Source organism: Arachis ipaensis, chromosome B10 (genome assembly GCF_059453495.1).
Source record: "Arachis ipaensis isolate K30076 ecotype BB chromosome B10, ASM5945349v1, whole genome shotgun sequence".
Classification (NCBI taxonomy): Eukaryota; Viridiplantae; Streptophyta; class Magnoliopsida; order Fabales; family Fabaceae; genus Arachis; species Arachis ipaensis.
Window position 1 is genome coordinate 143037163 of NC_142435.1, and position 20008 is coordinate 143057170.

At 41.4% G+C, this 20008-nt stretch overlaps 3 protein-coding genes across 5 annotated transcripts; all 3 read left to right on the forward strand.

Annotated features, from left to right (window-relative positions):
* Nucleotides 1-332: 332 nt before the first annotated feature.
* On the forward strand, nucleotides 333-3158 carry LOC107622973 (receptor-like protein kinase FERONIA). Of its 2 annotated transcripts, XM_088484693.1 has the most exons (2): nucleotides 547-787; nucleotides 1569-3158. In XM_088484693.1, the coding sequence occupies exons 1-2, from the start codon at nucleotides 692-694 to the stop codon at nucleotides 2985-2987; spliced, it is 1515 nt and encodes a 504-aa protein (XP_088340819.1). In that variant the 5' UTR covers nucleotides 547-691; the 3' UTR covers nucleotides 2988-3158. The 2 variants fall into 2 exon arrangements, with proteins under 2 accessions (XP_016180544.1, XP_088340819.1); XM_016325058.3 differs by having other exon boundaries at nucleotides 333-3158.
* Nucleotides 3159-8089: 4931 nt separating this feature from the next.
* LOC148581973 (uncharacterized) lies at nucleotides 8090-8809 on the forward strand. The gene has a single exon (XM_088494762.1). The coding sequence runs from the start codon at nucleotides 8090-8092 to the stop codon at nucleotides 8807-8809; it is 720 nt and encodes a 239-aa protein (XP_088350888.1).
* Nucleotides 8810-17423: 8614 nt separating this feature from the next.
* Nucleotides 17424-20008, forward strand: LOC107622974 (receptor-like protein kinase FERONIA). Of its 2 annotated transcripts, XM_088484699.1 has the most exons (2): nucleotides 17475-17712; nucleotides 18494-19988. In XM_088484699.1, the coding sequence occupies exons 1-2, from the start codon at nucleotides 17617-17619 to the stop codon at nucleotides 19919-19921; spliced, it is 1524 nt and encodes a 507-aa protein (XP_088340825.1). In that variant the 5' UTR covers nucleotides 17475-17616; the 3' UTR covers nucleotides 19922-19988. The 2 variants fall into 2 exon arrangements, with proteins under 2 accessions (XP_016180545.1, XP_088340825.1); XM_016325059.3 differs by having other exon boundaries at nucleotides 17424-20008.

Consider the following 20008-nt stretch of genomic DNA (forward strand, 5'->3'; position numbering starts at 1 on the left):
TCTTGATATAAATGTCTTCTTCTTACCAAAAACAAAGTACTAAGAATATTCTTTCTCTGAATTAAACACTACGTACTACTCCATCAAATCAAACATGAGCTGGAGTTCCGTTAGCAACCAATTAGAAATAAAGGCAATTAGTTGAAAAATCAGTCCATTATTTAAAAAAAAAATATTTTAATTTTTAAAATTTTAAAATTAAATAAAAAATTCTAGCTAGTTGATTTATATTATAGTTAATTTCCTAAATTTTTTATCATTTTAAATTTTTAATATAACCAATAAGAGTGTATCCAAAAGTAAAACATATATCAACATTAATCTTTCAAAAGTTGAACAAGTCAAATAACGGAACTAGGGGGTCACTAGGGTCACAATCATGCATTTTACTACTTGCCCAGTTCCTAGTAATTACGGGAATCGGAACAATGGCCTCACCTCATTAATTATTCATAATTTCACTGATTCGTTTTGCTTCAAACCTCATCTGCAATTAAACACCGGACTCTCCTTGTTCAACCATGAACTTGAAGAGTTATACTTATAGCATAACCTCTGCCATATCCACTCTCCTTTATGTTTCTTTCCTGTTCCTCTCGGACTTAGCTATAGCTATTGAAGCTTATGTTCCAGTTGATAGTTTCACCATAAACTGTGGCTCAACTGGCAATTTCTCCGACGGTGGAAGGTCATGGAGCGGAGACATAGACTCAAAGCTCTTAACTCTTCAAGACACAAAAACCATCGTTGCTCAACCAGCCACACAACCTTCTCCGAACAAGGTTCCATATACCAGTGCTCGCTTGTCTAACTCTGAATTCAGTTACTCCTTCCCGGTCACAGTTGGCCGGAAATTTGTTCGTCTCTTCTTCTACCCTGCTTCTTACGCTGCCTTTGACCGTCATAACGCCTTCTTCACGGTCAAATCCGAGGGATTCACACTCCTTAAGGATTTCAACGTTTCGCTTAACGCCGATGCTGCAAACAGCGACACCATCTTTAAAGAATACATCATCAACGTGGATGATGGGCAGAGGATCAACCTAATCTTCACTCCAAACACATCCCATCCAAATTCTTACGCGTTTGTGAATGGAATTGAAGTGGTGGCCATGCCCAGTGATCTCTACTTCACTGAACCCACCGGACAAGAAGTTGTATTTGTGGGTCAGCCAGGCGCCGCATACACTATGCAAAACAGTAGCGCCCTGCAGACAGACTACAGAATCAAAGTTGGCGGCAACACAATCACACCTAAAGCTGATACTGGCATGCTCAGGAACTGGGCAGGAGATGATGCTGATTATTTAAGAACGCCAAGTGCTCTGTATGCGCTATCTGCTGATATGACGGGAAAGATGAACATCACTGTGAGTCCTGATTATGAAGCACCCATTGAACTCTACACAACATCACGTCATATGGGCAGGAATCGAACTCTCAACCAAATGACCAATTTGACCTGGGAGTTCCCTGTTGATTCTGGCTTCACCTACATGCTCAGGCTTCACTTTTGCGAGCTAGACCCAAGCATTAATAAAACCGGTGACAGAGTGTTCAACATCTACATAGCAGGCCAGTTGGCGGAGGACCGTGCGGATGTTCTAAAATGGAGCAAGCAAGAGGGAATTGCTGTACAGAGAGACTACGCAGTTATGATCCAAGGCCAAGGGATTACTCAGGACAAGTTTAACCTTTCACTCCAATTCCATCCTGCATCACGCACGTGGTACAGCGACGCTTTCTTGAACGGCCTTGAAATCTTCAAAATTAGTGACCCTGCGTCTAATAACCTGGCAGGACCCAACCCTGACCCTATTCCTCATCCATTTGCCCCACCACACTTCTCTGTCTCTGTTCAAATCTCAATCAAGAGGATCATAATAATCATAATAATCTCTGTTGTCCCTGCTGGATTCATTTTTCATTTCATTCTAGTGTTCTTCATCCTTAGAAAACAGAAGAAAAAGACCAGAAAGAGATCTTCCAAAGAAGCCAACACTCAAACGTTACCATTGCCATCCGCTCTTTGTCGTCGATTTTCCTTGGTTGAGATAAAAACAGGCACCAACAACTTCGATGAGCTCCTCCTTATCGGAGTGGGAGGGTTTGGCAACGTGTATAAAGGCTACATCGACGAAGGTTCAACACCAGTCGCGATCAAACGGTTAAAACCGGGTTCACAACAAGGGGCTCAGGAATTCATGACCGAAATTCAGATTCTCTCTCAACTGCGGCATCTCCACCTTGTTTCCCTCATTGGTTATTGCTGTGAGAGCAACGAGATGCTCTTGGTCTATGATTACATGGATCGAGGAACCTTACAAGATCATCTCTACAACAATAGTAGTAACCCTTCCCTTTCGTGGAAGCAACGGTTGCATATCTGCATAGGAGCAGCGAAGGGGTTGCATTATCTCCATGCAGGTGCGATCCACAATATCATTCACCGCGATGTAAAGAGCACCAACATCTTACTGGATGAGAAATGGGTGGCCAAGGTTTCTGATTTCGGCTTGTCCAAAATAGGACCCTCTGGCATTTCAATAACCCACATCAGCACTGTGGTGAAGGGCAGTCTTGGGTATTTAGACCCAGAATACTATAAACGACAGCGTTTAACTGTGAAGTCTGACGTGTACTCCTTTGGAGTAGTGCTGTTTGAGGTGCTGTGTGGAAGGCCGCCTTTGATGAGGACAGTGGAAAAACAACAGATGTCACTTGCTCATTGGGCTGTATCTTGTTATGAAGATGGCACGTTGGATCAGATTGTGGACAAAGCATTGAAGGGTCAGATTGCACCGGAATGCTTGACGAAGTTTGGTGAGATTGGTGTGAGATGTTTGCATGAAGATGGTTCCCAACGACCTTCCATGGATGAAATTGTTTGGTGTTTGGAGTTTGCATTGAAACTGCAAGAGAGTGGTGAGACGCATCAAGAACATCTTGTTACTGCACCTGAAATGCTTGAAATTAGCAATGTGTAACTGTGTAAGATGGAAATGATGGGGATAACGCCACATCTAAAATAAGGCTACCAGTCGCATCCATGCATCCATATTAAATTGATCATTAAAAATGGTTAAATAATAATTTAATTAAATATATAAATTATTTAATTTAAAATTAGTTAATATAAGTTTTAAAATTTTTGAAAATTCATTTTTACTCTCAAAATAATCAAAACACTCCCGGACTGCTCATAATTAACCGAATCAAAATCTTAAGAAAATAACAATAATTTAACATAAACATATTCAAACTCAAATAATAATTAATCAAACCAACATTCACTTATCAAATTTACATTTAATTATTATAAAATTATCAAATTCTATTTCTGTGTAGAATCAACACAATGAAAACTCTGAAAAAATTTTCTGATCAAGCTGCTAAAGAAAAAAATGTAAAAAATCATCTGTCTTCTAGAATTCTAATTAGTCGAACTCAAGAAAAAGAAGAGCTACATCACCCCCAACTTCTACCAAAAAAAAATAACGCCAATATATAGAAGAAGAAAATACGAACACTTTTACCGGATTAAATTTTTTATTAAAATTACGGATCTCAAGAAATTGAACTCGAAAGCTTTTAGGTTGAGTTAATACTCAAAATGACCCCCGAAATTTGATCACCGAGTCAATCTGATCCTCTAGTTTTTAATTGATCCAATTTATACCCTGAAATTTTAAGGCGTGGCTCAGATTGGCCCTTCTATCTAACTCCATCACCGGAATGATGACATGGCACCCAAACCTCACCACATGCCTCTCCTTCTTCCTCTTACCATCGCCATCACCACTTCCCCTCTACTAACACCCTCCCTCCCACCCCCAACAAACAACAACATTCACAACCCACCAACACCCACACATGTCCACCGCCATTTATGAAGGACCTTTCTATTATTTGATCCTTCTCTTTCTCACCATCACCATCGCCATCTTTCCTCTACTAACTTCTTTCCTCCCCAGCAAACAACATTAGCAATCACTAATATTAACAAATTAAAGAGAAATAGAAAAAGAAAAAGAAACACAACACCACACCACACTTTAGATCCCTCTTAATAAGACCACAAAGATGGGTGCAATGGGTGAGGGTGTTTCGAATTTGGGGCAATGGATGGTGTGACCTTGTGATTGATGGTAACATTGAGAATGCATTGTTCAACATATATGCTAAGTATGGTTATATAAAAACGGGGTTCAAGATTTTCAACATAATTGTGCATAAGGATGTTATTTCTTGGGGTGCCGTTATTTGCGGCATAGCGGTGAATGGTTATGGTAAGCAAGCATTGCAGCTCTTTTCACAAATGATGGTTCATGGTGTTGCCTCTAACGATGTCACATTCATTGGTTTGCTGTCTGCTTGCAGTCATGAAGGAATGATGAGTATAGGTATTATGCTCTTCAAAGCTATAGCGGTAGAAATGTGTGGGTGTTGATGGGTTGTGAATGTTGTTGTTTGTTGGGGAGAGAGAGTGTTAGTAGAAGGGAGGTGGTGATGGTGATGGTAAGAGAAAGGAGAGACATGTGGTGAGATTTGGGTGCCACATCATCACTCCAGTGACGGAATTGGACAAAAGGATCAATCTGAGTCACGCTTTAAAATTTCAGGGTATAAATTGGATCAATTAAAAATTAAAAGGTTAAATTAAGTCGGTAGTCAAATTTTAGAGGTCATTTTGAGTATTAATTCCTTTCAGGTTCTATGAAAATTTTTCGCGTTCTCTCTTTCTATTTCTAAGCTTGGGCCGAATGAAGAAGAGAATATAATCAAATGGTAATAATGTGGTGTCTTTTTATAGGACATGTGTCGCGTTTATAAACTGTTGAGTTAACTGTTCAAGTTATAATAAATATCCTAAATGGATAATTATAAAAATTTGATATATTAAAACACAACTAATAATATATATGAGTTACTAATATAAATAATATAAGTAACATAATAATAAAAGATATATAGTGAATTATTAGCAAAATTAAGTTCACCAAAAAATATCGATATTTACTTATATCGACAGATATCGAGTTTGATAATAATATTAACTAAATTTTATTTTTAAATTAAAAATATCAATTACTCAAATTAAAATATACATATAATTTTCATTACTTATAAATTGTTAGAATTATAGTTTCAATCATAAAAAAATATATATAAAAATTTAAATTTAATTAAACTCAAATAGTTATAAAATTAATTTAATTACTTATAATAAAATATTTTTTAAAAATAAAGAACTCCAATTTATAAAATAAATTATAACTTATTTATATTTAGATTTTAAAAAATGTGAGCCATTAAACAACGCAATCAAGTCAATATCGAAAATGTATGAGAATAATAAAATAATTCAATTATCAGAACTTATCTCTAATTAGAAATAAAAGATAATTTATATAGAAATTAAACGAGTAAAGTATCGTTTTTATCTCTAATATTTGGGATAAATCTTATTTGTATTCCTAAGGATTAAATCATCCTATTTGTATTCCTAACGTTTATAAAAGTAATTTAATGTTATCCTACGGTCGATTATACTAACAGAGCATATTGTATTTTTCAATTATTCTCACTTGGATGTGTTCGATTTTAATATTGTACTCACTATTTATGTTTAGGTTAATCATGTCCCTAAAAAAGTGAATTATGTAAATGTTGCAGGATTAGTTTCAGCTTTTGATGAGTTATTATCCGGAGTGGATCATCGGTTCTGTCCTAGACATTTGTATTCTAATTTTAAGAAGATATTTTGCGATTTTATTTTATAAACATCACAATTTGTATTTAATTGTTGTGCGTGTATTATAAATATGTTAAATCATGCTATTTGTTACGATGGGTAACCGGAGATGGTGGGCTGGACTTGCTAGGTTAGCCCAATCGTCTGAGGAAGGAAGCCTTTGAGCGAGTCTGCACCTTGGGGGCCTCCGTCCGACTTGTGAGTATGAACGAATGGGGGGTGGTACCTGCAAAGACACTCCGATGCCTAAGTCAGCAAGGGTGTGAGCAGGTCTAGAGAGTATTGGGACTTAGAGATACCTGAGGGATGTCAGTGTACTTATAGTGGTGAACCAATAACCACCGTTGAAGTAGTGCCACTTTTTTAGGGTGTTAACCGTCCCTTTATCTTAGGGAGGTTAAGATATGGCTCCTAGAAGTGGTTAGAGAGATTCTAGGGGCAGTTACTCATTCAAACGAGTGTTTATCTGCCAGCTAACTCTCGTTCCCGACTTCTTTTAGAGTAAGTCGGGGTAGGAACCGACTTCCTGGGAGGAAGGTGGGTGAAATGCGGGGCTCATCCTTTGGGATTGGGCCTTTTATTTAGACCTGGGCCTTATCATTAGGCCAGGGTATGAACAGTGCCCCTACTCGAGCCCAATTTTTTAAGATTTGGGTTCGAGTATTCTACTCGGGGTTGTAGCCGACTTGTTGGAGGACCGACGTGATGTTCTGAAACCGACGTGACTTTTCGTGACCTTTTGGTTCTGACAGTTACGTCTAATCAAGCGTCGTGTCCGTTTAGGGATGTGCGTAGGGATTGATGGTCTTGGTAACGGTGCATTCTCATTAATGACTGCCTCGCTTTTACCATTGTGTCCCTAACATGTTTATAAATACTTTCCCTCTTTTTCGTTGTTTCGTTTCTGCGATTTTTCAAATTTCTTCTTCATTTGTTCGTGCTGCACTTTTGTGTTTCGAAGGCTTCTACTTCCTCCAACCTCATTTTCAGATAAAGGTTAGCATTTTCTCCTTCTGTAATCATGCTTTCTATTTGCATGCCTTTATTTTGTAGATAGGTTGGTTTGTAGTCCTCTGTTTAGTTCCGTATTCCCCCCCTTTAGAGACCGTGTTTTTTATTTTCCTTTTCTTTTTCCCTTGTAGGTTTTTTGTCACCTTTTTAAGAAAAGAAATGGCTTCCGTAGATGTTCTTTCTCAGTGGGTTGATGTCACGGTCCTAGGGGAGGAGCCTTCGGTCGATACTGAGTTTATCACCCATCTTCGTACTCACCACAGAATTTGTACTTCTGAGGAAGATGAGCCGAAGTATGAATTGGTAGTCCCGGGTCCAGAAGACCGGGTTTGTTTTGGGAGGGTCAATGAGGCGGCCCCTCATTTTTTCTTTATGTATGAGTGCATGATCACCCGTTTGGGTGTTTTCCTTCCTTTTTCAAATTTTGAGATGTCTGTGTTGCGTCACTGCCGAGTTGCCCCTACTCAGCTTTATCCCAACTCTCGGGGTTTTTTGAAAATTTATCAATTTATTAGCCAGGCTTTGGAGTTCCCGACTTCTCTGAGAATTTTTTTTCTATCTCTTCCATATGACCAAGCCCTTCAGTGGGCTAAATAACAAGCAACAGTGGGTGTCTTTTCGAGCCATACAAGGTCGGAGAGTTTTCACCCTTTTTGACGAATCCTTCCACGACTTTAAAAACTATTTTTTCAAAGTTCAAGTTGTAGAAGGTCACCACCCCTTTTTCTTGGACGAGAGTTCTTCTCCTCGCTTTCCTCTATACTAGCTGGAGGCCTCCCCCTGCGAGAAATATGGTCTGGACGACCTGGACGAGGTAGAAGCAGCCATTGTGGGGTTCCTCCGAGAAGTGTGGGGGAGGGCCCCATATTTGGACACTAAAAAGTTTCTCCAGGGGTCCCCGACCTTTGTCCAGGCACAGCTAGGTAGCTTTTTCTAATTTGCTTCCGACTTATGATTTCTTGTACCCACTTGTTTAACTTTTAGTTACTTCTTATTTTTGTAGAGATGGCGAAGCAGAATGCTCAGGAATCTTACCAGAGAGTCCAGGAGGTCAAAGCGAGGTCTCGAGCCAGGACTGGTGGCTCCAAGGCGGTTATCTCTGCTCCTCCTCCCCCTTCTCCTCGGAACGTTGGGACTCCCTCCCAGCCTATCGTGATTTCTTCTTCAGCTTTCTCTCAGCCGCCTCCCTCCGCCCGACCTTCTCCTGAGCCCGAGAGGAGGAAGCGTAAGACTTTAGAGTCTAGCTCTTCCTTTGAGGGTGAGGTTAAGGCGGATGCCCTTGCATTCGTCCGAAAGTACATCTACCCCCATGCTCATATGAGGATGGATGATGTATCTGTTCGGAATCACCTTACCTCTTTGGTTGAGGAGAGTCTCAGGGCGGCGGGTGTTTGCAGTAAACTCTTAGATATTTTTGAGAAGGCTCCTCTCAACTCTTTGGGTTCAACCTCGAAGGTTGAGGAGCTGGAAGGAAGGCTTCTTGTATATCAAGAGCATGAGAGGGGGTTGAAGGAGGAGGTCGCCAAGCTGAGGGAGGAGAGAGATGGCCTTCGGGAGAGGGAGAGGAAGTTGCAGGCCCAATGCAACATGGAGGTGGGTTTGAGGAAGACAGCGCAGGACAGCTACCAAAGTTTATTTGAAGATCTTGTGTCTGTGAAGAATGATTTGCTGAATTCTCGGAAGGCATATACCGAGTTGGAGGACTCTATTGCTGAGGCTGCCGAGGAGGCTTGGAGGATCTTTAGGGAACAAGTTGGAGTCATTGCTCCTGACTTGGACCTTTCTCCTTTGGATCCTGACAAAGTCGTCATTGACGGTGCCATAGTTGATCCCCCTGCTCCCATGATCGTTTCCGAGTCAGAATTGAAGACTCGGGGGCAGAGGATCATTGAGTCCCCTCCTCACTCAAAGGACGCTCCGAGTTCTTCAGCAGTCCCTCCGACTTCCTCTTCGTCTCCAATGGATGCCTCTCTCCCCGGTCCTGGTGGTGTTCTTCCTGACTCTGGTGGTGGTGATCCGTCTATTCCTCTTTCGAAAAAATAATTTTGTTGGCTATATGGGGGCCCGGCTTGTGGGTCCCCCCCCCTTTTTTTTTAAACTTTTATTTGTGTTTGGTGCTGTTTGAACAATTTGCTTCTGGCCTTATAAGGCCGTAAACAAAATATTTAAAATACCCTTTTTTAATAAGGGTTTAAGTTTATCTTATGCGTGCATGCTTTTTGACAGTGATTTTTCAAACCCCCCTTAATCTTTTTCTGAAACATCTTTTCTTTAGCTTGTCTGTTTTTCTGAACCTTTTTGTTTTAAGGATTTTTAGGACAGCTTTCTGACCTTTCCCTGGACTTTTTCGATCTCTTTTGTTTATTCCTCGTACTCAATTTTGTTTTATTGAGTTTTTATGACTTAGGTTATTTTTGCGATTCGTTTTCTTTTTTACTCGGTTCTTTATTTCGACTTATGAGTCGGAATGTTTCCGAGTTTCTTACGATCAACTTTTATAACCTCTTTACACCGACTTGTACCTCGTCATTTTATCCTAACGACCATCTAGGTCGGTTGATGGGATTTTTACGTTTTGTCGAGCTTAAGTCGGCGCATTTCGTAGAAAGACTTAGAAAACAAAAAGGAATTTATAAGAGATTTTTGTAAGATGGAAAAGATCTTTATTAATGGGGGAGGTACCTTATTGCTACTAAGGGTTTTTGACAATCTATTTCCCTTAGCCTCTACTATGATGCCTCGTTAAAAACCCTTCTCCAGAAAAAACCCTTTAATTTTTGGGAAAAAAAATCATGAAGTTGGGAAAAGAGTACATCAGGGAGTAGAGTTCGCTTTTAACTGTAGTACCTTTTCATATTACAAGCATGCCACGACCTCGGTAACTCGGTTCCGTTCAGGTCGGTTACTTTATAATAACCCTTTCCTAAGACCTCCTTGACTTTGTATGGTCCCTTCCAATTTGCAGCGAGTTTTCCTTCCCCTGATTTGTTGACTCCAATGTCGTTTCTGATCAAGACCAAGTCGTTCGGGGAGAATGCTCTTCGAATGACTTTTTTGTTGTACCTTGTAGTCATCCTTTGCTTCAACGCTGCTTCTCTTATCTGGGCTTCCTCTCGGACTTCGGGAAGCAAGTCGAGCTCCTCTTTGTGCCCCTGTACGTTTCCGATCTGGTCATGGAAGATTATTCTTGGGCTTTGTTCGTTGACTTCTATTGGTATCATGGCTTCTACGCCATAGACTAGTCGGAAGGGCGTTTCCCCAGTGGCGGACTGGGGGGTTGTCCTGTAAGCCCATAGCACTTGTGGGAGCTCTTCGGCCCAGGCTCCTTTTGCATCTTGTAATCTTTTCTTCAGCCCTGCCAGTATGACTTTGTTGGCTGCCTCGGCTTGCCCGTTGGCTTGCGGGTGCTCCACCGAGGTGAACTGGTATTTGATTTTCATACTGGCTACTAGGCTTCTAAAGGTGGAGTCGGTGAACTGGGTTCCATTATCTGTAGTAATGGAATGGGGTATCCCATATCTTGTGATGATATTTTTGTAGAGGAACCTCCGACTTCTTTGTGCGGTGATGGTGGCTAATGGTTCTGCTTCTATCCATTTTGTGAAGTAGTCTATTCCCACGATCAGGTATTTGACTTGTCCTGGCGCCTGGGAAAAAGGACCTAGCAAATCCATTCCCCATTTTGCAAAGGGCCATGGAGAAGTGATGCTGATGAGCTCCTCCGGGGGAGCCACGTGGAAATTTTCATGCATCTGGCATGGTTGACACTTTTTCACAAATTCGGTCGCATCTTTCTGCAAGGTCGGCCAGTAGAATCCAGCTCGGATCACTTTCCTAGCCAATGACCTTGCTCCGAGATGATTTCCACAGATCCCACTATGGACTTCCTCTAACACCTCGGTGGTTTTTGAGGTCGGTACGCACTTTAACAATGGTGTTGATATCCCCCTCCTGTAGAGAATATTTTTCACCAAGGTGTAGTGTTGTGCTTCCCTTCGAATTTTCTTGGCCTCTTTCTCCTCCTTCGGGAGGATGTCAAATTTCATGTATTCGACCAAGGGTTTCATCCATCCGAGGCTTAATCCGACTACCTCAAGGACCTCTTGTTTGTCTTTTTTTTTTACTACGGAGGGTTCCTGGAGAGTTTCCTGGATCAGGCTTCTGTTATTCCCTCCTGGCTTGGTACTTGCTAACTTGGATAGGGCGTCTGCTCTGCTATTTAGATCCCGAGTTATGTGTTTGACCTTGGTTTCTGCAAAGCGCCCAAGGTGTTCCAGAGTTTTTTCTAAGTACTTCTTCATATTTGGGTCCTTTGCCTGATACTCTCCACTTATCTGGGAGGTCACCACTTGCGAGTCACTGTATATCATCACCTTTGTAGCACCGACTTCTTCCGCCAGCTTCAATCTAGCAATCAAAGCTTCATACTCTGCCTGGTTATTTGAAGCTGGGAATTCAAATTTGAGGGAAACCTCTATCTGGGTTCCTCTTTCATCCACCAATATTATGCCTGCACCGCTTCCTGTTTTGTTTGAGGATCCATCTACATAGAGTTCCCATGTAGTTGGTTTTTCCTCTTGGTCTCCCGCGTATTCTGCAATGAAGTCAGTGAGGCACTGGGCTTTAATCGCCGTCCGGGTTTCATACTTCAAGTCGAACTCAGAAAGCTCTATTGCCCATTGAACCATTCTCCCTGCAACGTCCGTCTTTTGGAGGATTTGCTTCATGGGTTGGTTCGTGCGAACTCTTATTGTGTGAGCTTGAAAGTAAGGCCGTAGCCTCCGTGAGGCTACTACTAAGGAGTAGGCAAACTTTTCTAGTTTGTGGTACCTTAGCTCGGGACCTTGTAGAACTTTACTGATGAAATATACTGGATGCTGACCAGCCTCGTCTTCTCTTATCAGGGCCGATGAGACGGCCTTGTCTGCTACAGATAGGTATAGGACGAGGTCTTCTCCAGCTATAGGTCGGGTCATAATAGGAGGTTGGCTCAAGAATCTTTTGAACTCCTGGAACGCCTCCTCGCATTCAGGAGTCCATTCGAACTGACATCCCTTTCTCAATAAGGAGAACAGTGGAAGGGATTTTAATGCTGATCCTGCCAAAAATCTGGAGAGGGCTGCAAGTCGGCCATTCAGTTGTTGGACCTCTCTTAAACAAGTCGGGCTTTGCATCTCCAGGATAGCTCTACACTTATCGGGATTTGCTTCGATCCCTCTTTGTGTCAGCATAAACCCTAGAAATTTTCCTGCCTCTACCGTGAAGGCACACTTTGCGGGATTTAGTCTCATCCCGTGTAACCTTATGGTGTCAAAGACTCGTGAGAGATCTGACAAGAGGTCGACTTCTTTTTCGGTTTTCACCAGCATGTCATCGACGTATACTTCCATTAGGCCTCCAAGGTGGGAGTCGAACACCTTATTCATCAACCTCTGATATGTGGCCCCTGCATTTTTCAGTCCAAATGGCATGACCACGTAGCAGAAATTAGCTCTGGGTGTGATGAATGACGTCTTCTCCTGGTCTGGCTCATACATCGGGATTTGGTTATACCCCGAGTAGGCGTCCATGAACGACAAGTATTGATACCCCGAGCTGGAGTCTACTAGGGTGTCAATACTTGGCAGTGGATAAGGGTCCTTGGGACAGGCCTTATTTAAGTCGGTATAGTCGACACACATTCTCCATTTTCCATTTTGTTTTTTGACTAGCACTACATTGGCTAGCCATGTTGGGTACTTGACTTCTCTGATGAAGCCGGCTTCTAGAAGCGCTTGTACTTGCTCTTCTACTACTAGGGCTCGTTCTGGGCCGAGCTTGAGTCTTTTTTGTTGTACAGGTCGGGACCCTGGGTAGACCGAAAGCTTGTGGGACATGAGCTCGGGGTCTATCTCAGGCATGTCGGAGGCCTTCCAGGCGAAGAGATCGGAGTTATCTCTTAGGAGCTTAGTCAACCCTTGTTTTAGGGTTTCCCCTAGGTTGGCTCCTATGTGAGTATTTTTCCCTTCCTCTTCGCCTACCTGTATCTCCTCGGTTTTTCCTCCCGGCTGTGGTCGCAGCTCTTCTCTAGCCCTTGCACCTCCGAGCTCTATTGTGTGGACTTCTTGGCCTTTCCTTCTCAGGTTTAGGCTTTCATTGTAGCATTTCCTTGCCAATTTCTGGTCTTCCCTTACCGTTGCTATCCCCGCTGAGGTCGGGAATTTCATACAAAGGTGGGGAGTGGATACTACCGCTCCGAGTCGATTAAGGGTAGCTCTGCCGATTAGAGCATTATATGCTGACCCTACATCGATGACTATGAAGTCTATACTCAGAGTTTTTGATTTTTCCCCTTTTCCAAAAGTGGTGTAGAGGGGCAAAAATCCCAGTGGCTTTATTGGCGTGTCGCCTAATCCGTACAAGGTGTCGGGGTAGGCTCTTAACTCTTTTTCATCCAACCCTAGTTTGTCGAAAGCGGGCCTGAAAAGAATGTCCGCTGAGCTTCCTTGGTCTACTAGGGTTCTATGGAGATGGGCATTTGCTAGGATCATAGTTATTACCACTGGATCATCGTCTCCAGGGATTATTCCTTGCCCATCTTCTTTTGTGAATGAAATGGTAGGGAGGTCGGATGACTCTCCTCCGACCTGGTAGACTCTCTTGAGATGTCTTTTGCGAGAGGATTTGGTGAGTCCCCCTCCCGCAAACCCCCCTGAGATCATGTGGATATGTCTCTCCGGAGTCTGCGGTGGTGGGTCTCTTCTATCCATATCATCTCACTTTCTCTTCCCATGACTGTCTGACCTTTCTATGAGATATCTGTCAAGCCGACCTTCTCTAGCCAGCTTTTCTATCACATTTTTAAGGTCATAGCAGTCGTTTGTGGAGTGACCATATATCTTATGGTACTCACAGTAGTCACTGCGGCTCCCACCTTTTTTATTTTTAATGGGTCTGGGGGGTGGCAGCCTTTCAGTATTACAAATCTCTCTGTATACATCCACTATAGAGACCTTTAGAGGAGTATAATAGTGATATTTCCTTGGTCTATCGGGACCGAGTTCTTCCTTCTTCTTGGTTTCCCTCTCCCTTTCTTTTGTTGAAGGAGGGTGCCCAGGTCGGCAGCTTAGGTCTCTCAGCTTAGCATTTTCCTCCATGTTGATGTACTTTTCGGCTCTTTCCTGTACATCGCTTAGAGAGGTGGGGTGTCTTTTAGATATGGACTGTGAGAATGGACCTTCTCTAAGCCCATTGACTAACCCCATTATGACTGCCTCTGTGGGCAGGTCTTGAATCTCTAAACATGCTTTGTTGAACCTTTCCATATAGGCTCGTAAGGATTCTCCGACCTCTTGCTTTATTCCCAGGAGGCTTGGCGCATGTTTCACTTTGTCTTTCTGGATAGAAAACCTCATCAAAAACTTCCTTGAGAGGTTGTCAAAACTGGTTACCGACCTTGGGGGGAGGCTGTCGAACCATTTCATCGCTGCTTTCGACAAAGTGGTCGGAAAAGCTTTGCAACGCGTTGCGTCGGAAGCATCAGCCAGATACATCCGACTTTTAAAGTTGCTCAAGTGATGCTTTGGATCTGTGGTTCCATCATAGAGGTCCATATCGGGGCTTTTAAAGTTTCTTGGAACCTTTGCCCTCATTATGTCCTCGCTAAAAGGATCTTCCCCTCCTAGGGGCGATTCTTCTCTATCGTCACGGGAGTTCCGACCTTTGAGGGAGGATTCTAACTTTAAGAGTTTTTTCTCTAACTCTTTTCGTCGATCCATCTCCTCTCTTAGGTGCTTTTCTATCTCCCTTTGTCGCTCTCGTTCCTGTTCTAGTTGTTCCAAGCGACTTTGGTGGACATGAACTAATCCCATAAGTTCAGTTGCGTGGGACTGTCCGTCCTTCTCCGATTCACAGCCTTCAGAAGAATTCACCTTCGGGGTTTTGACTCCGGAGGTACCCTCTCTGTGTTGATCGTTGGTTTCCTGGCGGAGGGTTAAGTCCGCGTCGTTATTTTCGGTATCCAGATTCTCTTGTTCGGAATCTGTTTCTACATGACCATCCTCAGGGGATCTGTCCGCCATCACAGGTTGATCTCTCGGGTCCCCGGCAACGGCGCCAATGTTACGATGGGTAACCGGAGATGGTAGGCTGGACTTGCTAGGTTAGCCCAATCGTCTGAGGAAGGAAGCCTTTGAGCGAGTCTGCACCTTGGGGGCCTCCGTCCGACTTGTGAGTATGAACGAATGGGGGGTGGTACCTGTAAAGACACTCCGATGCCTAAGTCAGCAAGGGTGTGAGCAAGTCTAGAGAGTATTGGGACTTAGAGATACCTGAGGGATGTCAGTGTACTTATAGTGGTGAACCAATAATCACCGTTGAAGTAGTGCCACTTTTTTTAGGGTGTTAACCGTCCCTTTATCTTAGGGAGGTTAAGATATGGCTCCTAGAAGTGGTTAGAGAGATTCTAGGAGCAGTTACTCATTCAAACAAGTGTTTATCTGCCAGCTAACTCTCGTCCCCAACTTCTTTTAGAGTAAGTTGGGGTAGGAACCGACTTCCTGGGAGGAAGGTGGGTGAAATGCGGGGCTCATCCTTTGGGATTGGGCCTTTTATTTAGACCTGGGTCTTATTATTAGGTCAGGGTATGAACACTATTATTATTGGTAAAAGTAGACAGATAAATATAAATATTATTTATATTTATTTATATAATTTACAATTTTACATCTTAAATAGAATTAAATATTTTTTTCAAAATATGGAGAAGAAGGAAAATAGAAATTGAAAGCGTTAAATAAACAAATGAATCAAAATTAAAAACAAGAAGAATATGCATGGATGAGGATATATAAAGGAAATAATTAAAAGAGAGAAAATAAGTGGAAAAAAAAAAAGAAAGAAACAATAATAAAAATGAAAAAAAAATAATAAAAAAAATAAAAATTGAGAAGAAGATGATATAATAGTTAAAAATAAAGTAAGGTGATAAATAAATTTTTAAAAATTTACACTTCGAATAAATTAGTCTTTAAAAAAAAAAATATTAGTAAAATTTTTTAGAATAGTAGATATGAACACACTACTACCTTTAAATTAACTTTTATGATTAAAATAAAAAATCTTAATTTTAACTAACTTGTCCATTTTTTTTATCCTAAAAAATTTTATTAATACTTCTTTTTTTTTAGAAATTAATTTATCTAAAATATAAATTCTTAAAAATTTATTTGTCACTTTCCTCTTGAAATTAAAAAAGCATAAGGAAGAAGAAGTTGAGATGATGATAGAATAGAGATTAGAAAAACGAGGAGTTAGTAAAGGGCAAACAATTTAAAATATTTAGTTTTTTTCGAAGATTATATTTGAACAATAATAACACAGCTATTATTTTTGACAGGTGCTGGAGGCCAAGAGACCTGATGGCTGATAGAATATCTAAATGACTTGAAGAATGTTGAAAATATTCCAAAGTTTGTTGAGGAGCATCCTTTTGGGAAACAACCAATCACTGAAGCAAGCCCTTCTTGGAACTATTACCTCCAACTTCTTCACAGTCTTTCTAATTCTGCTTGAATACCAATTATGTGCTTTAATTCTCAGCCAAAATAGTTGTTTTCAAGACAATTTAATTTAGACACAAAAGATTTCATTTGTTTTCTCGTGATAATTATGTATGTGTAACAGTGCAATTTTCCATTTTCTTATAACCTATGTTGTGTGAAGGGAATGGGTTCCCTTATTTTAGTTATAGCCCAGAGTTTTCATAACTTTGATTTGTATGAATAAAAAGACCTTCCCCAAGACTTTCCATTAATTAATCTTGTCTTCGTTAATTAGAAAACGTGTCTCCTTATATGATATCTATGTAGAAACCGTGACAACCCTCCTTATATCATTTTCAAAACAAATGCAAAGTAATTTTTCCTTGCGCATAAACTTATTTGTTTAGTTTTGATTCCCCACTTCTATAGCATTCAATAGTATGCTTCTTTAACAAGTCTTTATATATTTTTATCATTATCAAATCATCATAAACATATTCTTTCTCTGAATTAAACACTACGAACTAGTCCTCCATCGAATCAAACATGAGCTACGTTACCAATATGCTTTATCTTGCTTTTAATATTTTACTACCAATCCACGTTTATGAGCCAGTCGTTGCACACATTTTCAAAGAGAAAATTATATTTATATTATTGTTTGTATATATTCTTTATGTACATTTTCTTTTTTTTAAGTGATAAACATTTTTTCTCATATTTTATTGGAAAAGTTTAGAGGCCAACAACTTTGTTAAATTTTGGCCAGCATGTAACTAGTAAAGAAAAGTGAGCCATTTGATGAAATCTCACACCAATCTCACACCATTAAAACCATTATTGATGACGATTTGATAGCTACAAATCACAAAAGCTGCTGCACCTAGCATTCCTCTATTTTATTAATCGTTTTAATATAATCAATAAGTGTGCATCCAAAAGTGACATATATCACCATTAATCTTTCAAAAGTTGAACAAGTCAAACAACCGAACCAGGGGTCACTAGGGTCACAATCACAAACAATTTACTACTTGCCCCGTACTTTCAAGCATTCTTCCTAGTAACTACCGGCAATCGGAACAATGGCCTCACCACATTAATTCTTCATAATTTCACTGATTCCTTTTGTCCCAAACCACATTGCAATTAAACACTCGACTCTCCTTTTCCAATCATGAACTTAAAGAGTTATAGCATAACCTCTACCATTTACCTTTCTTTCTTATTCCTCTCGGACTTGGCCATATCCATTGAAGCTTATGTTCCAGTTGATAGCTACAGCATCAATTGTGGCTCAAGTGGCAAATCCTCCGACGGTGAAAGGTCATGGAACGGAGACATACACTCAAATCTCTTTACTCTTCAACACACAAAAACCATCGTTGCTCAACCAACCACACAATTTCCTCTTTACCAAGTTCCATATAACAGTGCTCGCTTGTCTAACTCTGAATTCAGTTACTCCTTCCCGGTCACACTTGGCCGGAAATTTGTTCGTCTCTTCTTCTACCCTGCTTCTTACACTGGCTTTGACCGTAATAACGCCTTCTTCACAGTCAAATCCGAGGGCTTCACACTCCTTAAGGATTTCAATGCTTCGCTTAACGCTGATGCTGCAAACAGGGACACCATGTTTAAAGAATACATAATCAACGTGGATGATGGGCAGAGGATCAACCTGACCTTCACACCAAACACATCCCATCCAAATTCTTACGCGTTTGTGAATGGAATTGAAGTGGTGGCCATGCCCACTGATCTCTACTTCACTGAACCCAGTGGACAAGAAGTTGTATTTGTGGGTCATCCAGGCGTCCCATACACTATGCAAGACAGTAGTGCCCTGCAGACAGAATACAGAATCAAAGCTGGCGGCAACACAATCACACCTAAAGCTGATACTGGCATGCTCAGGAACTGGGCAGGAGACGATGCTGATTATTTAAGAACGCCAAGTGCTCTGTATATGCTACCCGGTGATATGACCGGAAATATGAACATCACTGTGAGTCCTGATTATGAAGCACCCATTGAACTCTACACAGCATCACGTCATATGGGCAGGAATCGAACTCTCAACCAAATGACCAATTTGACCTGGGAGTTCCCTGTTGATTCTGGCTTCACCTACATGCTCAGGCTTCACTTTTGCGAGCTAGACCCAAGCATTAATAAAACCGGTGAGAGAGTGTTCAACATCTACATAGCAGGCCAGTTGGCGGAGGACCGCGCGGATGTTCTAAAATGGAGCAAGCAAACGGGAATTGCTGTACAGAGAGACTATGCAGTTACGATTTCAGGGACTACTCAGGATAAGTTTAACCTTTCACTCCAACTGCACGAGGCTCTCCGAGAAGGTCAAAGTCAAACATTACAAGGCGATCCTTTCTTGAACGGCCTTGAAATCTTCAAAATTAGTGACACTGTGTCTAATAGCCTGGCAGGACCCAACCCTGACCCTATTCCTCATCTATTTGCCCCACCACACTTCTCTGTCTCTGTTAAAAGCTCACACAACAGTAGGATCCTAATAATCATAATAATCTCTGTCTCGGCAGTATTCATTTTTCTTTCCAGTGTAGTCTTCTTCCTCCTTAGAAAACAGAAGAAAAATAACATAAAGATATCTTCCAAAGTAGCCAACACTCAAACCTTACCATTGCCATCCGCTCTTTGTCGTCGATTTTCCTTGGTTGAGATGAAAACATGCACCAATAACTTCGATGAACTCCTCCTTATCGGGGTGGGAGGCTTTGGCAACGTGTACAAAGGCTACATCAACGAAGGTTCAACACCAGTCGCGATCAAACGGTTAAAACCGGGTTCACAGCAAGGGGTTCAGGAATTCAGGACCGAAATTCAGATGCTCTCTCAACTGCGCCATCTCCACCTTGTTTCCCTCATTGGTTATTGCTGTGAGAGCAACGAGATGATGTTGGTCTATGATTTCATGGATCGAGGAACCTTACAAGATCATCTCTACAACAATAATAATAACCCTTCCCTTTCCTGGAAGCAACGGTTGCATATCTGCGTAGGAGCAGCGAAGGGGTTGCATTATCTCCATGCAGGTGCGGTCCACAATATCATTCACCGCGATGTAAAGAGCACCAACATCTTATTGGATGAGAAATGGGTGGCCAAGGTTTCCGATTTCGGCTTGTCCAAAATAGGACCCTCTGGCATTTCAAGAACCCACATTAGCACTGTAGTGAAGGGTAGTCTTGGATACTTAGACCCAGAGTACTATAAACGACAGCGTTTAACTGTGAAGTCTGACGTGTACTCCTTTGGAGTAGTGCTGTTTGAGGTGCTGTGTGGGAGGCCGCCTTTGATGAGGACAGTGGAAAAACAACAGATGTCACTTGCTCATTGGGCTGTATCTTGTTATGAAGATGGCACGTTGGATCAGATTGTGGACAAAGCATTGGAGGGTCAGATTGAACCGGAGTGCTTGACGAAGTTTGGTGACATTGCTGTGAGATGTTTGCATGAAGATGGTTCCCAACGACCTTCCATGGATGAAATTGTTTGGTGTTTGGAGTTTGCACTGAAACTGCATGAGACTGGTGAGACGCATCAAGAACATCTTGTTACTGCACCTGAAATGCTTGAAATTAGCAATGTGTAACTCTAGCTGTAAGATGGAAATGATGGAGATAATGCCACATCTAAAATAAGGCTACCATTGCATCCATACAAAGTTGATAATTAAAAA

Coding starts and splice junctions, on each gene's coding strand:
- LOC107622973 (XM_016325058.3), top strand. CDS start 522: ATGAACTTGAAGAGTTATACTTATAGCATAACCTCTGCCATATCCACT.
- LOC107622974 (XM_016325059.3), top strand. CDS start 17,465: ATGAACTTAAAGAGTTATAGCATAACCTCTACCATTTACCTTTCTTTC.
- LOC148581973 (XM_088494762.1), top strand. CDS start 8,090: ATGGATGATGTATCTGTTCGGAATCACCTTACCTCTTTGGTTGAGGAG.